The following is a 25,955-nucleotide window of genomic DNA, read 5'->3' as shown; positions in this document are numbered from 1 at the left end:
ACCATGAGAATTCAATCAATTTAACTTCTGATCACATACTATTGCTTGCTATATCTCAGTTAAACCTCAATATAGTCTTTCACCTCCAGCTATCTATCTATTGGTAAATATGTGTCTTGGGTTCACATGCTTTTCTTGAGCTTTAATTGCCAGATCCAATTGCTGAATGAAATTTTCAACCTCTTTTCAAAATATCTCAAAATCGACCTGTTTACATTTTACCTCTTACCATTTCTCTTCATAATGCTGCTGTTTCTTTTCTTAGCTATAACTATCACATACCTTTACTCATCTTCCTCTTCCTTTTAGCCTCCTTTGAGCTTTCTGTACCGCTAGTGTAGTTATTCATACTGTGCCATTTGATTTAGGACAATAGATATTGCTTCTTGATGCTCCTAACTTGTGCCATGCTTGGGTCTAGGAAGAACACAGAGTGCATAGGAAAAGCCTTCTCTGCCTCATGGAGTTTCTCTGGATGATGTAGTTTACCAGAGGTTCACAAAAATACTTGGCCTACTGCTGCCTTTTGCAGAAAAAAAAAAAAATCACTCAGTGCCTCCCCTGGAAATCTATCTTCTTTAAGCAAATAGGGAGCAACTTTCTACTGTACTTATATCTACTACTGGATATCACCCCCTGGATCATTCCAGTCCTCATCCTTTCCCACTCTGGGAAACATTGGTTTAGTCAACTGAACATACCAATAGCTGCGTAAAATAATAAGCACTGATAAAAGGAATTTCAGAGAGTACTTTCAGTCCAAAAGTTGAAGAACTGAAGAAGACTTCTGGTGAAGTGCTACTTAATTGAAGTGAGCTGTACAAGCTGCCATTAAGCACTCAGGTAGAACAGAAGTATAACATTGGCCTGGAAGCAGAAAGGCCTCAGTCCTGAGGCCAGCAAGAGTGGAAGGAGATAATAAGTCGGTATAGACAGTAATGTGTTGGAAAGTTTGGCTAAGCCAAGTACCTAGTAAATGATTCTAAATAATGACAGCATGATTCCATGTTTAATGCTTACATCAGTGTCCCATCTGTGAGTATAAGAGAGGGAGGATCAGTAGGTAGGGCAAGACCACAAAAGAGGTTAAAGCAGTATCTTCACCCCAAGAATGTGGTGGTTTTGGTAGGATGGTCGAACCAAAAGTAAAGAGACTAGATAAACACAAAGTAAGTTATCTTAGAATAAATGATATCAGCTAAAGGGATAAGTAGTGCAAAAATGATGCTTTCTGGAGGAAAGACGAGTATAAAGTGGCACCAGGCATCTTATCCTTTATCTATTTTTCATGCCACTGTCAGCAAAGTAATCTTTAAAATGAAGCTTAATCTGATAATTTGCTACTTAAAACCTTTCACGAATCTCCAATACTAACAGGATATAATGCTCAGTGTAATAAAAATAAATGTTTAACCCTACTAGCAAGCCCTTCCCCAGCATTCTAATTAAAGTTCATATTTATTTTCCTATGTAGCAGTCATATAATCAGTTCATATCAATTCATATTTCCCTGACTGCAAAGGCCGTATCCTGTACTTAAAATATTCTCTATTTGGTTTTATCTGCAAATCTACTGAATGCACAAAATTTTGCAAATTTTGCATTTGCCTTTAAGAGATTAATCCAATGAAAGGGGTAAATATGTGGTGCATCTTAGAACTGGGTGACAGTGAAGATCATCAACCTCATTTTTTTAAGATGAGAAAACTTACATAAAATGAGAAGCAGGTGGAGGTGTCTCTTAAACTGCTGTTATGTATAGCTATCATGTCTAGCATATAGTAGGTGTTCAAAATGTGGCTGTTAAGAAAATCACTTTTCCTTCAGTAACAACATGCGGGAACAGCATGAAAGAGAAGCATCTGCAGGATGGAAATGCTCTATTTTCACTGCTCAAGATGCAGCCACTAGTCATATGTGGCAACTGAGTATTTAAAATGTGGCTAAAAATTCTAAAATTAAAATGTCAATCCTGTCACTGTCACTGTCACTTTCATCCCGTTACTCATCTATTTGTTCGAGCGGGCACCAGTAACGTCTCTCATTATGAGACTTATTGTTTCTGTTTTTGGCATATCCAATATGCACGGGTAGCTTGCCAGGCTCTGCTGTGTGGGCTCGATACTCTCGGTAGCTTGCCGGGCTCTCTGAGAGGGGCGGAGGAATCGAACACAGGTCTGCCTCATGAAAGGGGAACACCCTACCTACCGCTGTGCTATCGTTCCAGCCCAAAATGTCAATCCATTTAATTTTAATGAAAACAAATTTCAATTTTAACAGTAATATTGTTGCATAGGGCTGGAGTGATAGCACAGACCCGTGTTCGGTTCCTCCACCCCTCCTGGAGAGCCCAGCAAGCTACTGAGAGTATCGCATCCTCATGGCAGAGCCTGGCAAGCTACCTGTGGTGTATTGGATATGCCAGACAGTAACAATAAGTCTCACAATGACTGGTGCCCGCTCGAACAAATCCATGAGCAACTCGATGACAATGATTGTTGGACAACACTATTTACCATGTTCCTATAACATCAACCCCCCCCCCTAAAGGCTACAGGATAATTTTTAAAAATGGGAAACGTGAACAAATGTTAAAGTTCTGGCTTATTACTAGTTGCATTCTATATAAAAATGACTAGTCTATTTTAATAACAAGAGAGCAGTTGTTAATCTAATATTACTATAACACTTAATTATTTTTGTGTCTATATTTGCAACTTCTGTTCAATGTCTTCTTAGTAAGTGCATGACTCACTTTCACTGGTACCTTTTTGTTTTCAAATGCTTCTCAAGCAAAATCTACTTGAGTCCCACTGATGAATTTGAAAATAATTTCAAAAATATGTTCGCTACAGTTTTTAGTGTCCACAGTTTAGTGGGAGAGTATTCAATGTTGACATAATCCAAAGAAGAAGAAAACTACACTTGAGGTAGGGGGGCGTCGCCATCTCCTGCTGTGTATTTATTTAACCTTTCTTGTTTTGGGTGTATTCTCTTTTACTTGTTTTCTTTTTGCTGTATTTAAATACCATGGTTTACAAAGTTGTTTATAATACAGCTGTTAATGGGCTTTTGATTTCCAATACCAATGTCACCATCTGAATGACCTTCCCTCCACCCCCAAGTTTGTCCCTCTAGCAGTCACACAATAATTTGAGGTTTTTTTTGTTTGTTTGTTTTTGTTTGTTTTTGTTTTTGTTTGTTTTTGCTTATTATAACCAAATGCTAAAGAAAGTATCAAAGATACTCCAGGAAAAGAAAATTTGTGGAAAACTGTTACATTTCACCACAGGATGGTAGAGGGTGGGGGTGGGGGGTTAAATATTTGCCTGAGGATTTACCTGCAGTGGGTTGAGAAAGCTTCACACCTATTGTTATCCTAATGCAGGCCTCCTCTTCCCTATGCCCTGGCCTGACCAAAGGCAGTCAAAATCGCTGGTACTTGAAACTATAAACCACTAGATGGCAAGAGTGGGCTAATAGGGTGAAATGTTGAAGAGACAGGCAACTGAAAAAGCTCAAAGAGCAGTGCTGGAAAATAAAGGTTCATGCTTGCTTTTTTTTTTTGCTTTTTTTTTTTAAGGCATATTATATTACTTGGTGGAAACATAGTGTCTTCTTTCCACGTATAGTGACTAAAATAGTTTCTATAACAAGACACTTCAATCTGACCTTACCTCAGCTATATATAAAATCTCCACTCCTGATAGGCCTTCCTCAGCTATATGGGTCCACCACGGCGCTTCACAATTACTCCAGGAAGACTCCTCCCAAAGAGATTGAATGATTGAGTGATGCGTGTGTGTGTGTGTGTGTGTGTGTGTGTGTGTGTGTGTGTGTGTGTGTGTGAAAGAGAGAGAGAGAGAGACAGAGAGAGAGAGACAGAGACAGAGACAAAGAGAGAGAGAGACAGAGACAGAGAGAGATTTCCAATTATCTGCAAAGCTCCTGTCTTTGCCTCTTTCAAACTTTATTTAAATCTCCCTTCCTTTGGGGTTTTCTGGCTATTTCTAACATGCTTCTGTTCTCCAAAACACTTTTGTCATATAACAGCTACATGTTTTCCTCACTTTCTTAATTTTCTTCTTCTTATCACTGTATTGTTTTGTCTGCTGATAAAATGTAAGCAACCAGGAAGACAGTGATTTTTCTGTTTCCTGTCACATGTCTAGCACATAACACTTACATGCCTAGTCTTCATGATATGGTGAATACCTATAAATACATGTATGCTTTAAATTTGTTTTGTGTTGTGGTCATGTCTGGCAGTGTCTAAGACTTATTCCTGCTTTTGTGCTCAGGGATCATTCTTAAAGGTGTTCAGGATACCATATGTGGTGCCAGAGAGATCAAGCAGAGCCAGCTGCATAAAAGGCAAGAACCTAAATCCCCATACTATCTTTTGGTTCCTCAACTTTTAATGAAAAATTCCCAAATACTTTCAAAATGTTTATTCCTTTTATTCGCACAGTACATCAGATAGCTGAGAATGAGTGTGTGTGTGTGTGTGTGTGTGTGTGTGTTCACACGTGTGTCTGTGAGAGAGGGGGTAGAGAAAAAGGGGGGGAGAGAGAGAGAGGTAGTAGATAGTACATAGCAGGTCCTTTGCAGTAGGAGATAGGTCAATTAAAACATTGCCTAAAACTTAGCCAAAGTAGGTCTCCAAGGTAACAGGTGCTGATGAAAGCTGGCCTTGTCTGGCTCTCCTGAATTGGCAATAGTCCATGGGATACTCACTGTTCAGAATCTATTGATGTTATCCATATTTTTTTTTTTTTTTGCTGTTTGGGTCACACCTGGCTATGCACAGGGGTTACTCCTGGCTCTACACTCAGGAATTATTCCTGGCAGTGCTCAGGTGACCATATGGGATGCTGGGAATCGAACCCAAGTTGGCCACGTGCAAGGCAAATGCCCTACCCACTGTGCTATCGCTCCAGCCCCTATCCATATTACTTCTAACATCGATTGAGGAAGATGACTAAACATGTTTCCTTTTACCAATCACATTACTATACTATTAACTCCCATTTATCTGGTGACTATTATATCATCTACCTCAATCCCACTCACCCACCAAACAACAACAACAAAAAAACTCATGGATTTTTTTTAAGAAAAACACATTTTATTTCATTGCTATAAATACATAAAGCCCTGGATTTGTTTTTCTACTTAGAAACAGAAATACAGCACATAAGTCATTTTTTTTAGGCTAAGACATAAATGACAAGAAGTCATAGTTTAAAAGTTGTGACACTATACAGAATGTTCAGTCTTCCGTTTTGTTTAGCGTTCAGGGTCTACTCCTAGCTCCATGCCCAGTGATCATTCTTGGCAATTGCGGGGCTATATGAGGAGCTGGGGATCTGACCCAGGCTTGCCACATATAAGGACAGCATTTTACCCACTGTATATTGCTTCAGTCCTGTATGTTTCACTTTTGAATAATAATTTAAAATCTTACTTTTTAAAATTTTCTTTACATGTTGCATCCTAGGTATCTGTCTTTCTTTGAAAATTATATCTTAAATTTGTTCAGAAGATAGGTCTATTTAGGTTTATATGAAAAACACACAACTTAGACATTAGAAATTGATTTTCTTCCATCTTGAGTTTTTAAGTCTCCAAACAGTAAGATAAATCTGGGCTTTCCTTGGAAAGCTTCTCCTTCAGGAATTCATTTATTCAACAAGTATTTCTGGAGACCAAATAAAGCTCTAGTCACTTTGACAAATATTGCTCAATAAAAGAATGAGCATGATTAGTCAGGGGCCCTAGATTATATGGCTAGTCTCTACACAGGAGATAATCAGCCGCAAAGTCAGAAAAGAGGGTTTCTACTATGATCTGAGAAGTCCTGTTGATGTTGCAAACACATGAGAGAAATCAAGTCAGTGGGAAGTTTCCAGTGCCTCTAAGTGGAGAAGGAAGGATAGGTAAGTAAATCAATAAGAAATAGAAACGCATGCCTAAGCATGTGTGGGGAGATACATGGGCAAGGATCTTTGTTCCGTCCCAGATGACTGCCATTCTAAAAAGCATGGGACTATATAAAGATCTGTGAGATGTATAGTAGGAAAGGCATTCGTCTTGAATGCAACTGAACCCTGAGGTTGGTTCTATCAAGGGAACCACATATGGTCCCCCTAGCACTATGATGAATGATCCCCCGGGCACAGAGCCAGGAATAAGAGATGAGCAAGGCTTGGTATGACTCCAAACCCAACATAAATCAATAAAACAAGTGGAAGATGAGCAGGGGTAGGAGGGGAAAGGTTATTACAGAAAGATGTAATGTTTGAATTTTTTAAGGACAAGAAAGTTGGTTTCTTTTTCCTTTTTTCTTTTTGGGTCAGACCCTGCAATGCACAGGGGTTACTCCTGGCTCTGCACTCAGGAATTATTCCTGGCGGTGCTCAGGGGGCCATATGAGATGCTGGGAATAGAACCCAGGTCGGCCGTGTGCAAGGCAAACACCCTACCCACTTTGCTATCGCTCCAGCCCCAGGATAAAGAAATTTTAATGAAGATTTTAAGGTTCTTTTTTTTTTTTTTTTGTCAGTTTGCCAGTTTGGAAAGTGAGAGTGGACGCAAGGAAGCTTGGGAAGGTCTAAGTAATAAATTCTGAGGAAGGAACATGGAATCTCAGACAGCGGCAATGGTATATAGATGGTAAATAGATGGATTCATAACTCTATTTAAGGAACTGGTGAGATCACGCACTTGCCTTGCATGTAGCCAATAAAGGTTCAATTCCCAGCACCCCGTGTGGCCCTGAGCCCAGCCAGAAGTGAGCCCTAAGCAAACAGCCAGGAGTAAGCCTTGAGCACAGCCAAGTATGGTCTAAACAAAACAAAACACTATAACAAAACTCTATCTAGTGGGTGCCTTGAGCTCAATTCCATGGCTCGATTTAAAAGGTGAAAAAGAGGAAAAGAGAGTACTCAGCTTTGCAGAAGAATGTCTGCCACAACCACACTGGAATTACAACTCATGAGCCAAAAAGGTTGTAAGAGAAACTGCTGACAAAGAGTTTTGAGTCTGAAAAAAATCTGAACACATAACATTATTATCAGGAATTCCATCAAAATATGGAACTTAAACTCAGAAGAGCAATCTAAGCTAGAAATAAAGATTGGTGTTAATAAATTTTTTTAATAATTTTTTTTCTATCTAATGCTACCCTGGATGTTGGCTGTTGGTGGGATTACACGGTGCCGGTGGCAGCCCCTGGGTGTTCCGCAGTATAGCTACTGGAAGAGAGCGACATACAGAGAGTCTCTTGCCCATGCGCTTGGCTGTCTTCGCTAGGGACCCTCAGAGGGGTGGGCTCCAGCTTCCCTCCCTGCTCCGAGCAGAACTGCCATGGCTGAAGACCTCTGAAACCTAGCCACAGCCACACTCAAGGCTCCTCTCCACATGTTCGGATGAGCCGCATGCATGAAGGTACCTGCAGAGGAACCCATGTGTGTGGGACCCGGGGCTCAGACCTCCAAGCCTGTTCGGATCAGGACCGGGCCTCCTCTGCCCAGATTTCCCATTTTGAAATAGGGAAATATTAGCTAGTATTTTAAATAAAATATTAAATAGTAGCTAGGCTGGGACACTCAGGGACTGCCTCCGGCGCCGTGTAATCCCACCAATGGCCAACATCCAGAGCATTAAAACCAAGCTCCCCGGAAGCGACATCTTATAGCCTTCTTCTCCCTCTGGGAGAACATGGCAAACTATGGAGAGTTTCCTGCCCATATGGGAGAGCCTAGCAAACTCCCCATGGTGCATTCATATGCCAAAACCAGTAACAATGCTGAGTCTCATTCCCCTGATCCTGAAAGAACCTCCAATGTGGCATCACTGGGGAACACAAGGAGAGAGAAGCTTCTAAAATCTCAGGGCTAGGATGAATGGAGACGTTACTGAGAACGCTCGAGAAATTCGACAATCAACGGGATGATGATGATGATGATGATGATGATGATGATGATGATGATGATGATAAATGCTACCCGTTTTATTTTTAATTAGAAAATGTATAATTAGTTCATGTCACGTTCTGTACTCAAACTAAAAACATAATATTATTTCACAATTTGAGGGCACTCAATATTTTATGAGAAACAAGAACAGAACAGCAATTCTGTTCATCAGATGAAAAGAACCCACTGTTTGTTATCACTTGCACGCAAAGATATAAAAAACCCATTTGTAAGACAGAACTGTACTTGATGTTACAAGTATGTAGTTAGCATGCTCCCTTTAAACAAGGTAGCAATTACCTAGTGATTAGCTGTTAATCTGTCTATTCAAACTGATTTTCTGTCTTTTAAAAATAGCAAAAATTATACAGGGCTTAAATCAATTTGATGTGGAAAATTAGTTTTCACCCTCATGCTAGAATTTCAGCATTAAAGAGAATTGATTCTAAACTGTAAAGCTAGCAGGCAAGAAAAAAAAAAGAAAAGAAAAGAAAAGAAAAGAAAAGAAAAGAAAAGAAAAGAAAAGAAAAACATACGTTATGCATTACCCCACATTCAAATTTAACTTGCAGGCGATTCATTAAGTCTTATATGTGGGGAATTTCCTGTGCTTGGGAATCCATTAATGAATGAGGTAAATCCTGTCTCTGTGCTCACACAGTTTATGGCTCAAATTTCAATGGTGAAGTTTATCGTGAAGAATCCAACGTGTTGGTAAGATCAGAAGGAAAATTAAGGTTTTTTTTTTTTTCATGGCATCATTCCTTAAGGAGAAAATGGCTTTTTTCAATCTCAAATTGAAAGCAATGTAGCAATATTTACTCCTAAATATAAGTTAGACACCTTTCTCAGTTCACTGAGTATTTTAATATATTTAATTCTCATCATAACCTAACAGGGAAGAGACAATTATTGTCCTAAATTTAAGCATGAGGAAACTAAGAGACAAAAATTATGATTTAGGGGGTGACAGGCCTAAGTCAGTCAAATAGCTCACTTGACATTGATTTTGAGAAAAATGGTTTAAGCATTTGTAAAAAAGTTAAAGTGGTATCATCTGTTTTGAAAAACATCTGGAAGTTAGCAAATATGAAACTTTAAATTAATTAAAACTTTAATTAAATTAATTAATTAAATTAATTGGCTAAAGTACATAGTGAAGTTACCTGTCTGAGTACCCTGATCTGCAGCAAGTTTTATAATAAAAACTTGATAAAATTCTAAATATTATTTTTTTAGTCTATGTACCAAATAAGGTAAATTTAGTTTCAATCTGTTAACCAAGTTAATAAGATAACTAACTTTAATTATAAAAAATAAATTTAAGCAACTAATATTAGTGAGACAGTGTTTTATTTTATTTGGGGGCCATGCACAGCTATGCATAAGGTTTACAATGCTTTAGTCCAGCCTCTATGCTCACAGGTCATTTCTGGCAGGGAAAGGGGAGATATATGTACTGCCTGGAATTGAACAAGGTCAACAGCTCAACCCTGTACTATCCTTTGTCTCAGACTGTAAGTTTTACACTGGGAAATGCTCAAGGTTTCTGTCAGAGAATTTATTTTCCTTTTGAAGTATAGACATTTTACTAAAGGGGAGAGAAAAGAAAATGTTCAAGAGAAAAAGCTGAACTGAGATTTAGGGGAACTGAGAAACCTACTATAAAAACTGCCAGCTTAATTTTCTCAACATTTCATTTATTTCTAAAGAAACAAAGGTCAAGCTATACTTCATAACTACAAAATGAAAATTGTGCACGTGCTGAATATGTAATTTCTAATTCTAATGAAGCAATCTAACAGTATTTGATAGACTAAAAAACACCAAAATGACTATGGGAATTATTTAAAATGTTTTTCCTTGCAGTAGACTATACTCAGCTATGCTGGGAGCTTACTCTTGGCTCTGTGATCACTCCCGGTGGGACTTTGGGAGTCATATGGATTTCTGGGGATTGACTGTGTGAAAAACAAGTGCACTACTGGCTGTTCGACCTCTCCAGCTCCAATTACTTTAAAAAAAAAGTTACCCACATATTTTTGCACAGATATTTTCATTAGTTCCATTAGAGTACAGCAAATACAAATATTGAATAAGCATAAATTTTGATATTAAACTAGACTTATGTAAAGTAGGGGATTTAGGTTTACAATTTATTTGCAGTTCACTGCAATTCTAGCCAAGAGTTATATTAATATATGTGATGCATAATAATTAATAAGGGAAACACAAGAAAGTTCACAAGGGTTTGTAATCCCAAACCACACAGCCAGGAGTCAGTCCTAAACTTCTGCCCCCAGTCCTTAAAAAAGACAGGACACAGTTTCTAATGGAAATGGTGCCCAAGTTGTTTCTATTTCAGCAGGTTATGCTAGATAGGGAAAATTCAGATAGATGATGAAACAAATGCATGAGTCACAAGAGAGTATGTAACTTCATATCGTAGAACTTGAGATTGGCTCTCTTTGATTATTTAATATAGATATAAATCAGTAGATGGCAATAACCTTGGAAAGCTAATGAGCAGATTGATGATACTAGAATTCCATGGATCCCAGTAGGCACTGAATTGGCAAGCAATGAAAAGCCATGATTTTTAAAAAATATTTTAAGCAAGTGAATCATATAGACATGACCATGCAGAAGGGAAAATAATTTAATAAATGCATGTGGAAGAGATAAGAGAAAGTTATCGCTGCATTGATATTGGCAATGGACAAGGATCCACGCTGTCATGTAGATTCCTCCGCCCCTCTCAGAGAGCCCCGCAAACTACCGACAGTATCTTGCCTGCATGGCAGAGCCTGGCAAGCTACCCATGGTGTATCTGATATGCCAAAAACAGTAACAATAAGTCTCTCAACAAGAGATGTTACTGGTGCCCGCTCGAACAAATCGATGAGCAACGGGATCCATCATCTCATCTTATCAAACTGAACAATTCTACAACAATTCATCCTTAACAATGTCCCTAAGGTATATGTTATCATGGTCTTTTCACACATGACACTGAGTCCCCAGGTCCGACACTGCTTGGCTTCAGAACCCATGTTCTCTTCCCCATACTGCACCTCCCTTACTGGAGTGGTAGTCAAGGGGAAAAAAGCAAAGTCAACCACATCCCAGGGGTGCGGTCCACCACAAGAAAAGATATTGAGAAGAATAAGTAGTGGTTTCAGATAATATAGGGAACTTGGTAGTCCTCTACCAAGGTAGAAAAGCTTTCTGATCACAGAGAGCATGAGTTTATGAGCTAATAATCTCATAGAAATCCCTGTCAAGAATTTTCCAGTGGTAAGAAATAAAAAGGTAGATTTGTCCGTGCATCTCAGAGTTTACAGTTGGAGAGAAAAAGAAACCAATGAGGAGTAGGGGCGGGAGCTGTCATTCACATGTCAGAATATAAAAAACAAGAAGAAACTGTTCATAAGGGACCAACATTCAGGTTTAGTGCTGGTGAACTCTGAATCCCCTCCCCCCAACAAATTGCATTGTTTCATTTTTATTTTATTTTATTTATTTATTTATTTGCTTTTTGGGTCACACCCGGCGATGCAGAGGGGTTACTCTTGGTTCTACACTCAGGAATTACTCCTGGCGGTGCTCAGGGGACCATATGGGATGCTGGGATTCGAACCTGGGTCGGCCGCGTGCAAGACAAACGCCCTACCCTCTGTGCTATCGCTCTAGCCCCCGCATTGTTTCATTTTTAATCTATGTTTCTAAAATTAGGTCATAGCTATTGAAATATTTTTATGTTTTACTATAATAGAATGTGGAGAATATAAATATGATCTCTATGATTTCACTCCTTTATGGATCAAAAAACTAATAAACTGCCTAAACAAATAAAAATGAGATCACAGACACAAAATGCATGGTGCTTACCAGAAGCCGGGGTGAAATGGTTCAAATTGCTGAGGGTGATCAAAAGGCAAAGTTTCAATTGACATAAATAAGTCAGAAGATATAAGGTCTACTAGGATTAATACAGGTAGTAATATTATATTATATTATATATTTAATAGTTGTTCACTAGGTACCAAAGACTTAAACTATGCATAGTTATGGGTGGTAATTATATGTTAATGATCATTTTGCAGCATGTACAAATATAAAAAAGTGGGATGAAAGGAAGAAATAAAAATATGTTGTACAAATTTCTACTACAATTTGAGAATGGTCTGCATGTTGCCAAGTATTTCTAAACTGGACCCAGTAGAGTAATATAAGATTGCAGCAAATTGCTTTTTTAAAGTTTTTGCAGTGGCAGAAACTGTGAGAGTTTCTCAAGTCTAATCTGATAAGTAATAATTTAAGACAAATTATGACAATTTTCTCCATAGCAACAAAGTTGACTATGAGATACACAGTACTATATAATACAAACATTTATTACTTTAGATTTTAGTCATTTTCTCTAATCATGTCCATATAATTTAATTTCTTTTAAACTACAGAAAGGTGTAAGTAAGAAAATTTATGCTTTGGGGAGAGACAAGATGATTTCTTAAGATCTTTATTAAGCAGCAGGTAATTTCTTTTACTTATGTGGTGTCTTAGTTTGAATTTTTTTCTTCCTACTTGTCAGAATGTACTTTAGGTGACTTGAAAATAACAAATAACACAGTCAAGATGAAAGAAGGCAATAACTAGTGCCACCTACTGTTAATACTGAACTCACTGGTTTTATGTGAAAGAGTAGTGTGAACACTTGGGTGTATCATTATTTGTTATGTTAAAAAATACTCAGCAAGCACCCTGCTCAGATATTTCAAAGACACAAATAGGTAATAATACAATTCCTAATATAGAGTACATATAACATTATATAGTGTAAAATAATACAAAAGAAAAAGAATAGTGAGTCCATTTAAAATTATTACAGGCAATTAACCAATCTTGTGGCTTGGGATAAAAACAGTAAGCAGATACCAGCTTGCATGTAAATATTTCAAGACAGACTAGTACATACTTTATCCTTAGAAAAGACATGTAAGATTTATACAGATATGTATGAGTTTATATACTTTAGAAGTTTGACATTAAAAGGGCTAATAACTTTCTCTTAACAAAGACATTTATAATAATGATTAATTCACTATTCCTTTAACTGTAACCTGATAAAAATTATATCAATGTGAAATAAGAATGTATCATCCTCCCTAACACATGACCCAACACTTCACCCCCCTCCCAGCACAAGAGTGTATACATGCATATACATATATATAATACACACATCCATATATATTATGTATAAATATATATGTGTTCACCTGTGTATACATTAACCCATTAAGATAAGCTTTGGAGAAAAAAGATATTGAAAATATATGGCTGCTCTGAAATAGTTGCTGTAGATAACAGAAGGATGGAGTGATAGCACAGCAGGTAGGGCCTTTGCCTTGCATGCAGCCGACCCAAGTTCAATTCCTCCTTCCCTCTCGGAGAGATTGGCAAGCTACTGAGAGTATCCTGCCCTGCACGGCAGAGCCTGGCAAGCTACCCGTGCATATTCAACATGCCAAACACAGTAACACCAAGTCTCACAACTGAGATGTTACTGGTGCCCGCTCGAGCAAATCGATGAACAACAGGGCAACAGTGCTACAGATAAGAGAACCTCTATTCCATCTGCCTTCTCCCCTCCACTCATGTAGCAGGCTTCCAGCTATGGAATAGAGAAGGGATCACTAAGAAAATGATGGCTGGAGGAATCCGTCGGGATGGGAGATGTGTGACGAAAGTAGATAATGGACCAAATATGATGACTTCTCAGTGTCTGTTGCAAGCCATAATGCCCAAAAGTAGAGACAGAGTATGGGAAATATTGTCTTCCATTGACGCAGGGGGAAGGTGGGAAAAGGGGGGTATGTCCGGGATATTGGTGGTGGGCAATGTGCACTGGTAGAGAAATGGGTGTTTGATCATTGTGTTATTGTAACCCAAACATAAAAGCTTGTAACTATCTCACAGTGATTCAATAAAATAAAAAAGAGAAGCACAAAATATCTGCTTCCCTGATAATGTGTATCTTTACCAAATGTGTCCAATTAATGATAGACAATTTGAATCTCTTTTCTTTCTTTCTTCTTTTTTTTTTTTTTTTTGGTATTAGGCTTACTCCTGGCTCTGTGCTCAGGGATCACTCTTGTTAGGACTCTGGAGACCACATGTGTTACAAGGGGTCAAAGCTGGCTAAGTTGTATGCAAAGCAAAGTCCCTACCTGTTGTTCTGTCACTCCAGTTTGCATCTCTCAATTTATTTGGAACAGAAAAAATGATATATAGTGTGGAAAAGTGAAAAAGGATCATGACTGTACAGTCCTTCTTTAACCACAACTTCTAGTGGCCCCATTTCTCATTAAGTAACACTATTAAGAGTTGTTCTGCTTGAAGGATGAGGTGGGCAAGAAGATATGAAATAGAAAATCAGTATTTTCACTATTAACTGAGACATAAATTATCACTATTATTTATGAAGCATAAATAAAATAAAACATTTCAATCTTGTTATGATATTTTGGTATCTGTAGCAGAACACTATTTTTTTTTCTTTTTGGGTCACATCTGGCAGTGCACAGGGGTTACTCCTGGTTTATGCACTTAGAAATTACTCCTGGTATGGGCTGGAGCGATAGCACAGCGGGTAGGGCGTTTGCCTTGCACGCGGCCGACCCAGGTTCAAATCCCAGCATCCCAGATGGTCCCCTGTGCACCACCAGGAGTAATTCCTGAGTGCAGAGCCAGGAATAACCCCTGATCATCGCCAGGTGTGACCCAAAAAGAAAAAAAAAAAGAAAGAAATTACTCCTGGTGGTGCTCAGGGGACCATAGGGAATGGTGGAAATCTAACCAGGTCGACTGCGTGCAAGGCAAATGCCCTACCCACTCTGTTATCACTCCAGCCCCAAGAACACTATTTTATCACCTTTAACCCTATCTATTGTTTGACTGATCTACTGATTTATCAGTTATCAAAAGGTAGCCAAAGGACAATCTCCACAACTGATTAGCACTGTAGCACTGTTGCACTGTCATCCCATTTTTCACTAATTTGCTCGAGCGGGCATCAGTAATATCTCTCTTGTGAGACTTGTTATTGTTTTTGGCATATCGAATACGCCACAGGTATCTTGCCAGACTGTCGTGCAGGCAGGATACTCTCTGTAGCTTGCCGGGCTCTCCAAGAGGGACAAATTCACAAGGGGTAAACAAAAGGTAATCTGTAGCATCATAGTTGTAACTTGGGGTCTTGTTAGAAATGCCAGTTTGCTGGCCTGCCTGATGTACTAAATCAGAATCCCAGGGATTTGGATTCAGAAATCTTTAAAGCTCTCTGGGTGATTTTTATGTCCGCAATAAAATTTGAGAAGCACATCTCTGAAAGACGAGGACAGGCACTCAAAGAAGACTGGAGTAGAAAGTAAATATATTTTCTTTTCTTAGTCCCTATTAAAGTTAAATTTAAAGGAATTACTCAGAAACCAAATGAAAGTCTACCGTGTTCTTCGAAACAGAGATGATCCTCCAGAGATACAGAATAGTCATTCCCAGAACAGTGTTTCTCCTTAGTGTGAATGGGTTTATATTTGCCATTTAACAGGGAAACAAACACTAGTATAAATGTGTTGCAAAACACAAGGCATGTTTGGGATGAGGAACCTTGCCAAAGACATCCTTTGGTATGAGTAAATGCCACAATGATTGCTTTATTTTTTATCCAAATTGCCATTGCATTACAATATAGTAGCTAGTATATTTATGACTAACTTCCTTCTCAAGTTTTTCTCAGTACTTTCAATTTGTAGGTTGCATCCATTATTAGCAGATAAGGTAATTGTGAATCTATAATCAAATAATCAAAATTTGTGCCTTCTCTTCTTGTCAAAACTGAAACAGGCTCTCTGGAGTTAAGAAGGAAATACATACTAGTCTAAGAAATTAGGGTTTTTTTTTTCTATTGTTTTGTTTGTTCTCTGTTGGGGCAATGTGGTTACAATTATAGTCATGGTTTTGATTTTGCTGTGCAGAGTTACCGCATCTCCAAGAAAGTGCCAAAGCACCTCCACCATGTCCTTATATAGTCACATCTAATCGTTTAGTTTGGATGATGTGACAATTCTTTCCTGGGAGTGCCAGAGAATTGTTTTGGTTTGGATTAGACAAGAAAAGCACCTTACATATATCTTCCTGGCATAAACCCCCTCCTCCTGGCTGGACAGAACTGAACTGTGAAGGTTATTCAGTGGAGCCCTACTTGTACTATAAGATATCATCTGCTTCCTCATTATCATATTAAAACTCATGCTTCTAAGGATATATCTCATTTTCTGCACTGAAGTGCATGACTTTGCATGCTCTTCAATTGTACATGCTCAATACTCCCCTTTATGAACATGCATAATTTTCCAGTGGAAACATTCCTCAATAGGAATAAAATGTTATGCCATTCTCCCTCTTCTGGGCATAAGGCCCATAACATTTCTTTTGCCTTTCGAAAGCTTGCAACTCTACAGTCTATGCTGTCCAGACTATTTCCCCAAATTATAAGCTGTCTTGTCAATAAAACCCTTTTCCCCCCTATTCAGCTGTTCCTTTTGGGGGGCATTACAAATTCCCCAAAGGATATTTTGTATGTAAACTGTTTCGCATCGCCTTTGAATGGTAGATTCTAATTTAATAGCTATGATTAGGTATTAAATAATGAGCCAGTTCTTGAATTGGAGCTAAAGAAACAGCAAGCCTCTCCTCAGGAAACAGAGTATGAGGATCTAAGAGACCTTGAAAGCTAATTTGGTCAATCTATAATTAATATGTTTTCTGAACCATAAAAACCAGAAATACAACAAAGCAAACAAAAGAAACTAAAATGATGTGTTAACATACTGTAGCAACCCCAAATCAGAGGAGCTATTATTTTTTCTACTGCTTTAACCATGCAATTCAAAACATACAATAAAACTAAGATCAATGAAATTATTATTTGTTGAGTTTGAACAATTTAAAATTTGGGAAAATTAATTATCTCCACTGAAGCTACTTTACTTCTCAGCTAATATTCATTCTTTTTGAAAAAGAGAAATATATCTCATTTGTTATAAAGACAGAATAGTAGCTTATTTTCATCAATAATGTTATTTTAAATAATTTTCTTTTATCTACTTGCCGTCAAGAAATGCCCTATTATTCATATGAAATATACTTTATTTTCTATTTTAATAAACATCATAACAGTTTTTGATTAAATCCAGATGATTAATCATTATTTCCATTAATTATCCAGACAAAGATGTGTGTATATTATATTTCTTCTTCCTGACAACAGAGGATCTCTTGGCAAAAATGATTAATTTGTTTTGCTACCAGATTTAGCATAGCATAAATATAAATACCATTTATTTCTAACAACCAAAATTAAAAATTAACATTCCTAAAAATAATACTCAGGGTAAAAATTATATATTTTATAAGAAACATCTGTACATGCTTTGTTTTTAATAAAAAAATAATTCAGTGACTGCCAATAGAATTTGAAAAGTTTTTCAATTTATAAGTGATTGTACAAATTTGCATTAAAAATCTTAAGTTTTATAGGAAGATGTGGAATTTTATGTTCATAATTAAAAAACTTCAATGTATTGGGCTGGGGCTATAGCAGAGTCATTGGTATATGCATGTTCCTGATGCATGTTCAATCCCTGGTACCAGATGGCCTCCTGAAGGTTACTGGGTATGCCACTGAGCCTCTCCCAATCCAGCATCACTGAATGTGGTCCTAGAGGTCCCCTAGCACCTGTTTGGTAGCCCTGGTGTTTCGTGGCATGGAAGAAGCACTGCATCTTTGGGACCCAGCATTCAACCACCAACCTCACCTGGCTGAGTATGCAGAGAATGGTCCTGGGTTCTTGAGCACTTGTTTGCATTTGGAAACCTCCCCCAGACCCTCTGCCTCTATCACAAAACATATTGACTAAGGAGAGGTAATTGAAAGAGTCTGAATACTGGTATAGAAACTTGTAATCATCTCTCATGCTAAAATAATTTGAAGCTTAGATAACTACACAAACATATTAAAACATAAATATAAAGTAAATCCATTTTTATTAATGTTTTGATAAAATAACTATAAGCAGCACATGTAGAATGAGTTATGTAAGTTAATGGTGATATGCAAGTTTTTATTTGTATAAAGTTATTAAATTAGTTTATATTTAACAATTTCATGCATGTCTTTATTTTTCAATGCCTTCACAGCCACTAATTTGTAAATGAGCTGATTTAATAATTCTTTTTGATTTGGAAAAATTATTTATATACCTGGAAATAATTTGCATTTAAAAATCTTTTTCACAGCTTATGATAAAAAGTAAAATAAATCAGTTAAGGATAATAACAAAACATGCAGTATGATACAAAATTTTTACAGTTATACATAATTTTTCAACCTACCTTAAGTCATGAAAGCCAATAAACTAACCCAGATAAAACGTATAATAGCTTACTCATAAATAGATATGCAAAATGTTTTCCAAACAGCAGGTGGCAATCTTTGTAAATGTGAATGAAGCAGCACCATTTTACCTCTATGTATACGGATGAAAAACTATTTAAAAATAACAGTTAAGAAATAGTGGTATACTTATGATGGCTTAAATAACTCCAGGTATTATTTTATTATTATTACTATTTTATAAAAGGGTCTTATTTTATTATGCCTACTGTTCTAATAATTTTTTTTTCTCTGAGCCAAATTATTGTTTTTGTGTTTTCAATGCTTCTGATTTCTTAAGCAGCACAGGCACAGTCCAAATCTGTATAGGTAACCTCTCTACAAAACTCTCCATGCTGATTCTGAATCATTCTAAATTTACATAGTCTGAAGAAAGGACAAAACTAAATTTAGATTTTTTTTTCAAGATCTTAAAAACTGCCACTGGTATACTGTTACTCAGTGAGTTCAGTTTCTGTGAGTATTGTCAGTATTAGTCTGAGATGTTTTCAGGAGTACTACTATGGAAAAATACAAAGTTTCAACCATAAGACAGGTTTTATTTTTTTTTTTAATTTCTTGGTTTTCTAAATTGGAGAAAGGCTCTTACCAAGATACAGAAACTCACACTTTGTTTTTGGTGCTTGAGGACCATATGTGATGCCAGGGATTTAACCCGGGTAGGCTGCACAAAAGATTTATTTTGGGATTTATTGTAAGGAGTTATTGTTCAAGCAATATCCACTCATAGTTTTAAAGTTAGTGATTATAATGTTTTCTGGTTTTCTGATTTCTTTGAGAATTCCAAGCGTGAACTTTGCCTCCTGAAATATTCACATTTATTTTTATAGTCTCATGCTCTACTGACTGAGCTAGATCTCCAAGCCTGCTCAGATCAGACTGGACCTTCTCCACCCAGACCCCCCATTTTCCAGTAGCTTTGCAGATAAACCCACAAACTTCTCCCTGAGCCATGTAATCCCATCAACGGCCAGCATCCAGAGATGCTCCAGGAAGTTCTTATAGCCTAGTTCTCTCTCTCAGAGAACCTGGCAAGGTACTGAGAGCATTCTGCCCCCATGGCAGAGACTGGCAAGCTCTCTGTGGCATATTCAATATGCCAAATACAGTAACAATGATAGATCTTATTCCCCGTACTCTGAAAGCGCCTCCAATGTGATACCGCTGGGGAGAACGATTAAGGAGAGGCTGCTAAAATCTCAGGGCTAGGACAAATGGAGACATTACTAGCGCCCACCTGAGAAAACTGATGATCAATGGGATGACAGTGACGGTGACAGTTGATACAGGCTGCACAAAAGGCAAGTACCCTCCAACTATACTATTGCTCCGGCCCCAGAAATCCACACTTTCTGAACTAAAAAAGGGATTTCAAATGTCCACTCATCGGCTGCACTCACCATGCTCATTAAGAAAGAGCTAGACTGACCAGCTAGTTTGCTCCCAAAGTCACTAGTAGTCATAACACTCTAACTGGGCCACCGAGTTCTCTTTCTTTCCCCTAAATTTACTGTAAAAATTAAAGAAAATCAAAACAAAAAGAGCAATCAAAGAACTGTCTTATCTTTTCTCTTATGTTTCTAACAAGTTTATCTCTGTTATCATTCTTTAAAAATTCTTATTTTCACCTCTTAACTGAGTGCATTGTCAACATTTGAAGGAATGCGCACACTTAAAAAAGAATCTTTGTTCTAAATAATATTTTAAACAATATCTGGCACAGGGCAGGGCAATTTCTGACATTTTTTCCCTAGCAAAGTGTATATGTTAAATTCATAAATGAAGCAAAAACATACATTCTTTTCACAGCTAATTAAGACCTTATGCTTTGATTTTTAAATCATATTCCTCATAGGAATATCCTTTTAAGGTGGAAAGTAGGGCAAGGACAAGTAAACAGGATTATTCGAGGTCATACATAAAGAGGGATGAAAAGCAGAATTACAAGTTTCTGTAGAATCTCTTTATCCTCTCACTTAGCTCACATTTACATGTCTTTCATTTTCTACTTTAAGTAATCTAAGACAACATGATTTATCTTTTTTTTTTCTTTTTGGGTCACACCCAGCGATGCTCAGGGGTTACTCCTGGCTCTGCACTCAGGAATCATTCCTGGCAGTGCTCGGGAGACCATATGGGATGCTGGGAATCGAACCCAGGTCAGCCGCATGCAAGGCAAATGCCCTACCTATCACTCCAGCCCCTTGATTCTTCTTTGAATGAACCAATACTTAATTAAAAACAGTGACAAAATATTACCCTATTTTAAACCATGTCTGTTACCTCCATAATATTACATTTTCAGTGTCATATTGAAAATAAATTTAAAGCCTACAGCAGAATAGGATGTGAAACATAAAATCATCTATACGTTATCAAAACAAGGAAACTCTACACATTATAAAATTAAGGAGATTGTTACTTATCATTAGAAATATTCCAATAAAAATTACAATATTTAAAATACTGTTTTTCCCCGGGTATGACATTATCCCATTGGGATAATTTGAGCTTGTTCTTACCTGGGCATCGCTGCTCACTGCATCTTCTCACTTCTTCACCTGTTCCATCACATTGCTGCCCCGTGAGAGCTGCACCCTGGCAAGTCCTCATTCTCCTTTCCCAGCCACCATCACAGGATTTAGAACATCCACTCCAGTGACCCCACTGATTCCACTGACCATTGACTGAAAGAAATGAGCGGTGGTGAGTGCTAATTGTCTTTGGAAGGCACATTGTTTTAGAATTATTCAACCTGATGTCCATTCCAGTGTCTTGAACTAGACTAATCTACCAATTCGTAAAAAGTGCATTTAACTTTTAAATTTGCTGATTAAATATAGAGCATTGTCACAAACAAATGTATAGATTTTTTTCTTTTTTTTTTTTGTTTTTTGGGTCACACCCAGCAATGCACAGGGGCTACTTCCTGGCTTTGCACTCAGGAATTACTCCTGACGGTGCTCAGGGGACCATATGGGATGCTGGGAATCGAACCCAGGTTGGCCGCGTGCAAGGCAAATGCCCTACCACTGTGCTATTGCTCCAGCCCCACAAATGTATAGAATTTGATCAGACTCTTCAACTGGATGTTGCAACATACTTGCAAAAATTTGTGCTAAACCTCACTGACCTTCATCAAAATTTAATCTAAGGATCTCCTGAATAATATTGCTTAAGCAATATAGTAGATGAGGTGTGGCACAATCAGCTTCATTTATTACAAATCTAAAATTACTACTTGATGATTTCATGATAATCTGGCATCGGTCTGTCACAGTTTATGAACACAGGCATGTTTTGAGCAGTTATCATCCTACCTGTACATTCAGGATTATAGCACTCTCTACTTTCTGCCCAGGGTCCTCTACATTCAGAGCCCCCATGAGCAGCTGCTGTACACTGACGGCTTCTCTGCTGGGTCCCATTTGAGCATGTTACTGAGCACTGGCTCCACGAACTCCACTCCTGCCATTGTCCGTCAACTGCCAAAACAGAAAGAAACCATGTAATGAGATTCAGCAGAAAGGCTGTACACAAATTGCAAGGCAAAATGAACCCTGAGATGATTTTAAAACAATAGATACTAAATGAATCCAATGGAAGGTCACCTTGGCATTCAATTTTATTATTATATAGCAGGTTATTGTTGCCACATTCCCTCAATTTTCTCTCTTGTTATGGATAAAAGAAAATAATGTGTATATTCATATATATACATACACACATATATATATATAAGAAAACTATTTTTTAATCAAATGTTTCCTCAAACTTATTTTTTTTTAAATTTTGGGCCACACCCAGTGGTCTCAGGGCTTGTTCCTGGCTCTTTACTCAGCTTTACTCAGGGATTACTCCTAGCAGTGTTCAAGAGACCATATAGGGACCCAGTGATTGAACCATAGTTAACCACACGTAAGAAAAATGCATTACCACTGGATAACATCTGCCCTAACAAACTTATTTACTGACCACAACGAAGTGCAAAGACATGGGTTAGGAGATGAATAGAAGAAGCATGCACAAAGTGTATAGTGACTGGAAAACCCTCACATTTTAGAGAGGAAACTCCTAGAATTACTCAAGCCATTAATTATTAATTTTATAATCAATTTTAGTGATACTGCAAAAAAAATTCCAAGACACAAGGAATAAGAACGTGGAACGCTTGGGCAAGTGCTTCAGTCAAAGCAATGTTTCAGGCAAGCCTAGAAGTAAAATAAGAAAATGCATAAGTTAAGGCTATGTAATGCATAAAATAAGCAAAGGAACTTGGCCAGAGGAAACAAGAGTACTGCAAGAAATTGAAAGAAGGTCACTATAAATGGAATCTTGAGATACGAGAGAGGAGGTATAGACAAAAAAAAAAAATTGGCAAAAGGCTAGAGTGAAGGTCAGACTGGTTGTGGGACAGGTGTAGGTACACTGTAGCCTGAAACAACTGTAATATAAACAACTTTGTAAATCATGATATTTTAGTAAAAATAAATTTAAAAGATCATAGATGCTAGATTTTGTATTTTTGGTGAGATCTTTTTAGGAATGTTAGCTATTGTCCTTAGATCCTTTAGTCATTCATTAGAGGGATGGAGAGATAGCAGAGCTCGTAGGGTGCTTGCTTTGCTCAAGGCTTATCTGAGTTTGATCCCAGACATTGAATATGACCCACGAAGCTCACCATGACTGTTCCCTGAGCACAGTCAGGTGTGACCCCAGAAAACAAAACAAAAATTTATGAGATATAGATGTGATTCTATGATCCCATTTAGTGCAAGTAGAGAAAGACAGGCAAGAGTAAAATCAACCAAGTAAGTATAATGGAAAGACTAGAGACCTTCTGAGGGATAGTTAAGGGATTTCCTGAAGAAGTCACTGAAATGTTAAGCCTGCCTTTGGGAAGATTTAAATTGAGATCCATTTTCTAGTTCACTTATTCAAATTATTCTTGAGTCTATTCATTATCACATACAGCTACATATATTAGGAGAGTGCAAGAGAGAAATAAAGTATGAATCAAACCTCTGAAATGTTCTGTCATCCTGTTGCTCATTGATTTGTTCGAGCGGACACCAGTAACGTCTTTCATTGGGAGACTTATTGTTACTGTTTTTGGCATATCCAATAAGCCACGGGTAGCTTGTCAGGCTCTGCCATGCAGGCGCTATACTCTCCGTAGCTTGCCGGGCTCTCTGAGAGGGGCGGAGGAATCGAGCACGGGTCGGCCATGTGAAAGGTGAATGCCCTACTGCTGTGCTATCACTCCAGCCCCTAAAAAGTTCTAAATATATAAAATGATTGTATCATGATTACAAATCAAGCTTAAGCTTATAAGAAACTGCTGTTGGGGCTGGAGTGATAGCATAGCGCCTAAGGCATTTGCCTTGCACGTGGCCGACCCAGGTTTGATTCCCAGCATCCCATATGGTCCCCTGAGCACTGCCAAGAGTAATTCCTGAGTGCAAAGCCAGGAGTAACCCCTGTTCATTGCCAGGTGTGACCCCAAAAAGCAAAAAAAAAACCCCAAACTGCTGTTAAGTGGTTGTAGCCTGCTAATGCTACACAAATGTTATCGGAGAACAGATTTTGTATCTACCTGGTGGGGATGATGGGGGGGCAGGGTCACAAAATTCAAATTAGCAAAAGAATCAACCAATATTTAGACTGTATAAACTAGTGTATAAATTGTATTAGTGTCCTAAAGTATGACTGCCTACTTTTCCCAATCATGCCATGACTCAATAAATTTCATTACAGGTGAAAGAATTCAATAAATATTCAAGTTCCAGCAGGAACTAGTAGATTACTGTGAAAAGCTGTACATACAAATAAGAAAGCCTGGCTTACAGCAGTACATTTAACTTAATTCAAAACATTATAATTCACTACTTTTAAAAATCCCTTAATTGTTATCTAGTCATACTTAATGAAATCTTTAGGTCACTGAAAAATCACTAAACTCCAATTTAATCATCCCATATGTGTAACTTTTAGTATCTTACTTTATTAAATGCATCTTATACAACCATATAGGTTATGCAATCTATTTTCTAGAGAATCAATAGGATGTTATAAATATCCTTTTTCTGTTTCGGCTGTATTATTACTTTAATTTCTTTTTAGTTTTGGGGCCACACCCAGGGGTATTTTGGGCAACTCCATGTTTTGTGTTCATCTTTTACTTCTGACAATAATTAGGAAACCCTTTGCCAGGGACAGAACCTACTGGAGCCAGCTATACAATTTTACTGGTTCTTGACTTTTGTTTCAAAAGTGAGTGTACTTTTCATTTCAGAAATCTGCTTTACAAAGTTAACACTATCTGAGCTTGCAAATGTAAGCCTTCACTATCCCATATATTTTGAGATGGTAGAGAAACAAAAAGTTAGCGGCCCAAGAATAGCTCAGCAGTCAGTGCCTGTCCTGCAAACCTGAAACCAGTGAGACCGTGAGATCTATCACTGCTTCCTCCCATGAGCTCCAGCGAAATTCCAGGGGCTCTGTTTGGGATCTCCGGTACCACACTGAAGTATGTGAAATCTGGCACACCAGCACAAAATGTATAATCACCAGTTACAGCAGCAATAAAAAGGTGATAGAAATAAAATGTGTGGGGCTGGGGTAATAGCACGGCGGGTAGGGTGTTTGCCTTGCACGCAGCTGACCCGGGTTTGATTCCCAGCAACCCATATGGTCCCCTGAGCACTGCCAGGAGTGAATCCTTAGTGCAAAGCCAAGAGTAATCCCTGAGCATCGCTAGGTGTGACCCAAAAAGCAAAACAAAAAACAAAAAGGAAAAAAAATCTGTGAAATATACTTTCCAAATAATAAAACAAAATGTATGCCTTTACTTTAGCATCCAATCAGGGAGAAAAATGTGTAGACATTCAAAAAGTGGAAAATAAGTAAACAAGAATTAGATACTTCCAACTTAGTCTAGAGTTAAATGACAAGAATAGAGGAATATACAATAATGTCCTTAAGAATTCTCATTTGCAGGGGGTATGGTGCTACCAGCAGGTCAACCTGTACCTGCGGGGGCGAGTGCATCAGCAGCCTGATAGTGCCTTCAGGCTTCTTGCTACCCCCAAATTTCTGCTGTGCCTTTGGCCAGACCCCAACGACGTGGGACAAGTTTACCAAGAAATTAAATGGCCAAAAGTTAGCTATATTAAGCTCAGCTATATTAAGCTCATTTATTGACCTTATTTCAGAGACCCATTAATAAATCTCACAAGAGATCAAAAGTTGCAGTTAATCTAGGACCTGTGCCTGCGTGAACAGACCGGAGTAAATTGAAGGGGGATGGGTTGCCCTGGTGCCTACCCAAGCAGAGTCCCCAGCAGCCAGTTGCTTCCATAATCCAAAATCATGACCATAACTCTGGCCTGACTCTACTGTCTCAGGATGGACCTCACCAAGATATAGTCTGCTGAAAATTCGGGTATTCGAGTTTT

General features: G+C 37.9%; 1 protein-coding gene across 4 annotated transcripts in view; it reads right to left on the bottom strand.

The window, feature by feature from the left end:
• ADGRB3 (adhesion G protein-coupled receptor B3) overlaps positions 1 to 25,955 on the bottom strand; it is an 823,957-nt gene that overhangs the window by 458,518 nt on the left and 339,484 nt on the right. For all 4 annotated transcript variants that reach the window (XM_055134853.1, XM_004605882.2, XM_055134855.1 and 1 more), the window contains 2 exons: positions 21,819 to 21,983; positions 21,021 to 21,185 (listed from right to left, as the gene is read on the bottom strand). In XM_055134853.1, coding sequence (XP_054990828.1) covers positions 21,021 to 21,185; positions 21,819 to 21,983 — 330 coding nt within the window. The remainder of the gene's footprint in view (positions 1 to 21,020; positions 21,186 to 21,818; positions 21,984 to 25,955) is intronic.

The sequence above is a fragment of the Sorex araneus genome, chromosome 4 (genome assembly GCF_027595985.1).
Source record: "Sorex araneus isolate mSorAra2 chromosome 4, mSorAra2.pri, whole genome shotgun sequence".
NCBI classification, from domain to species: Eukaryota; Metazoa; Chordata; class Mammalia; order Eulipotyphla; family Soricidae; genus Sorex; species Sorex araneus.
Note: the sequence above shows the minus strand (reverse complement) of the source record. Positions and strands in the feature narration are given on the sequence as shown.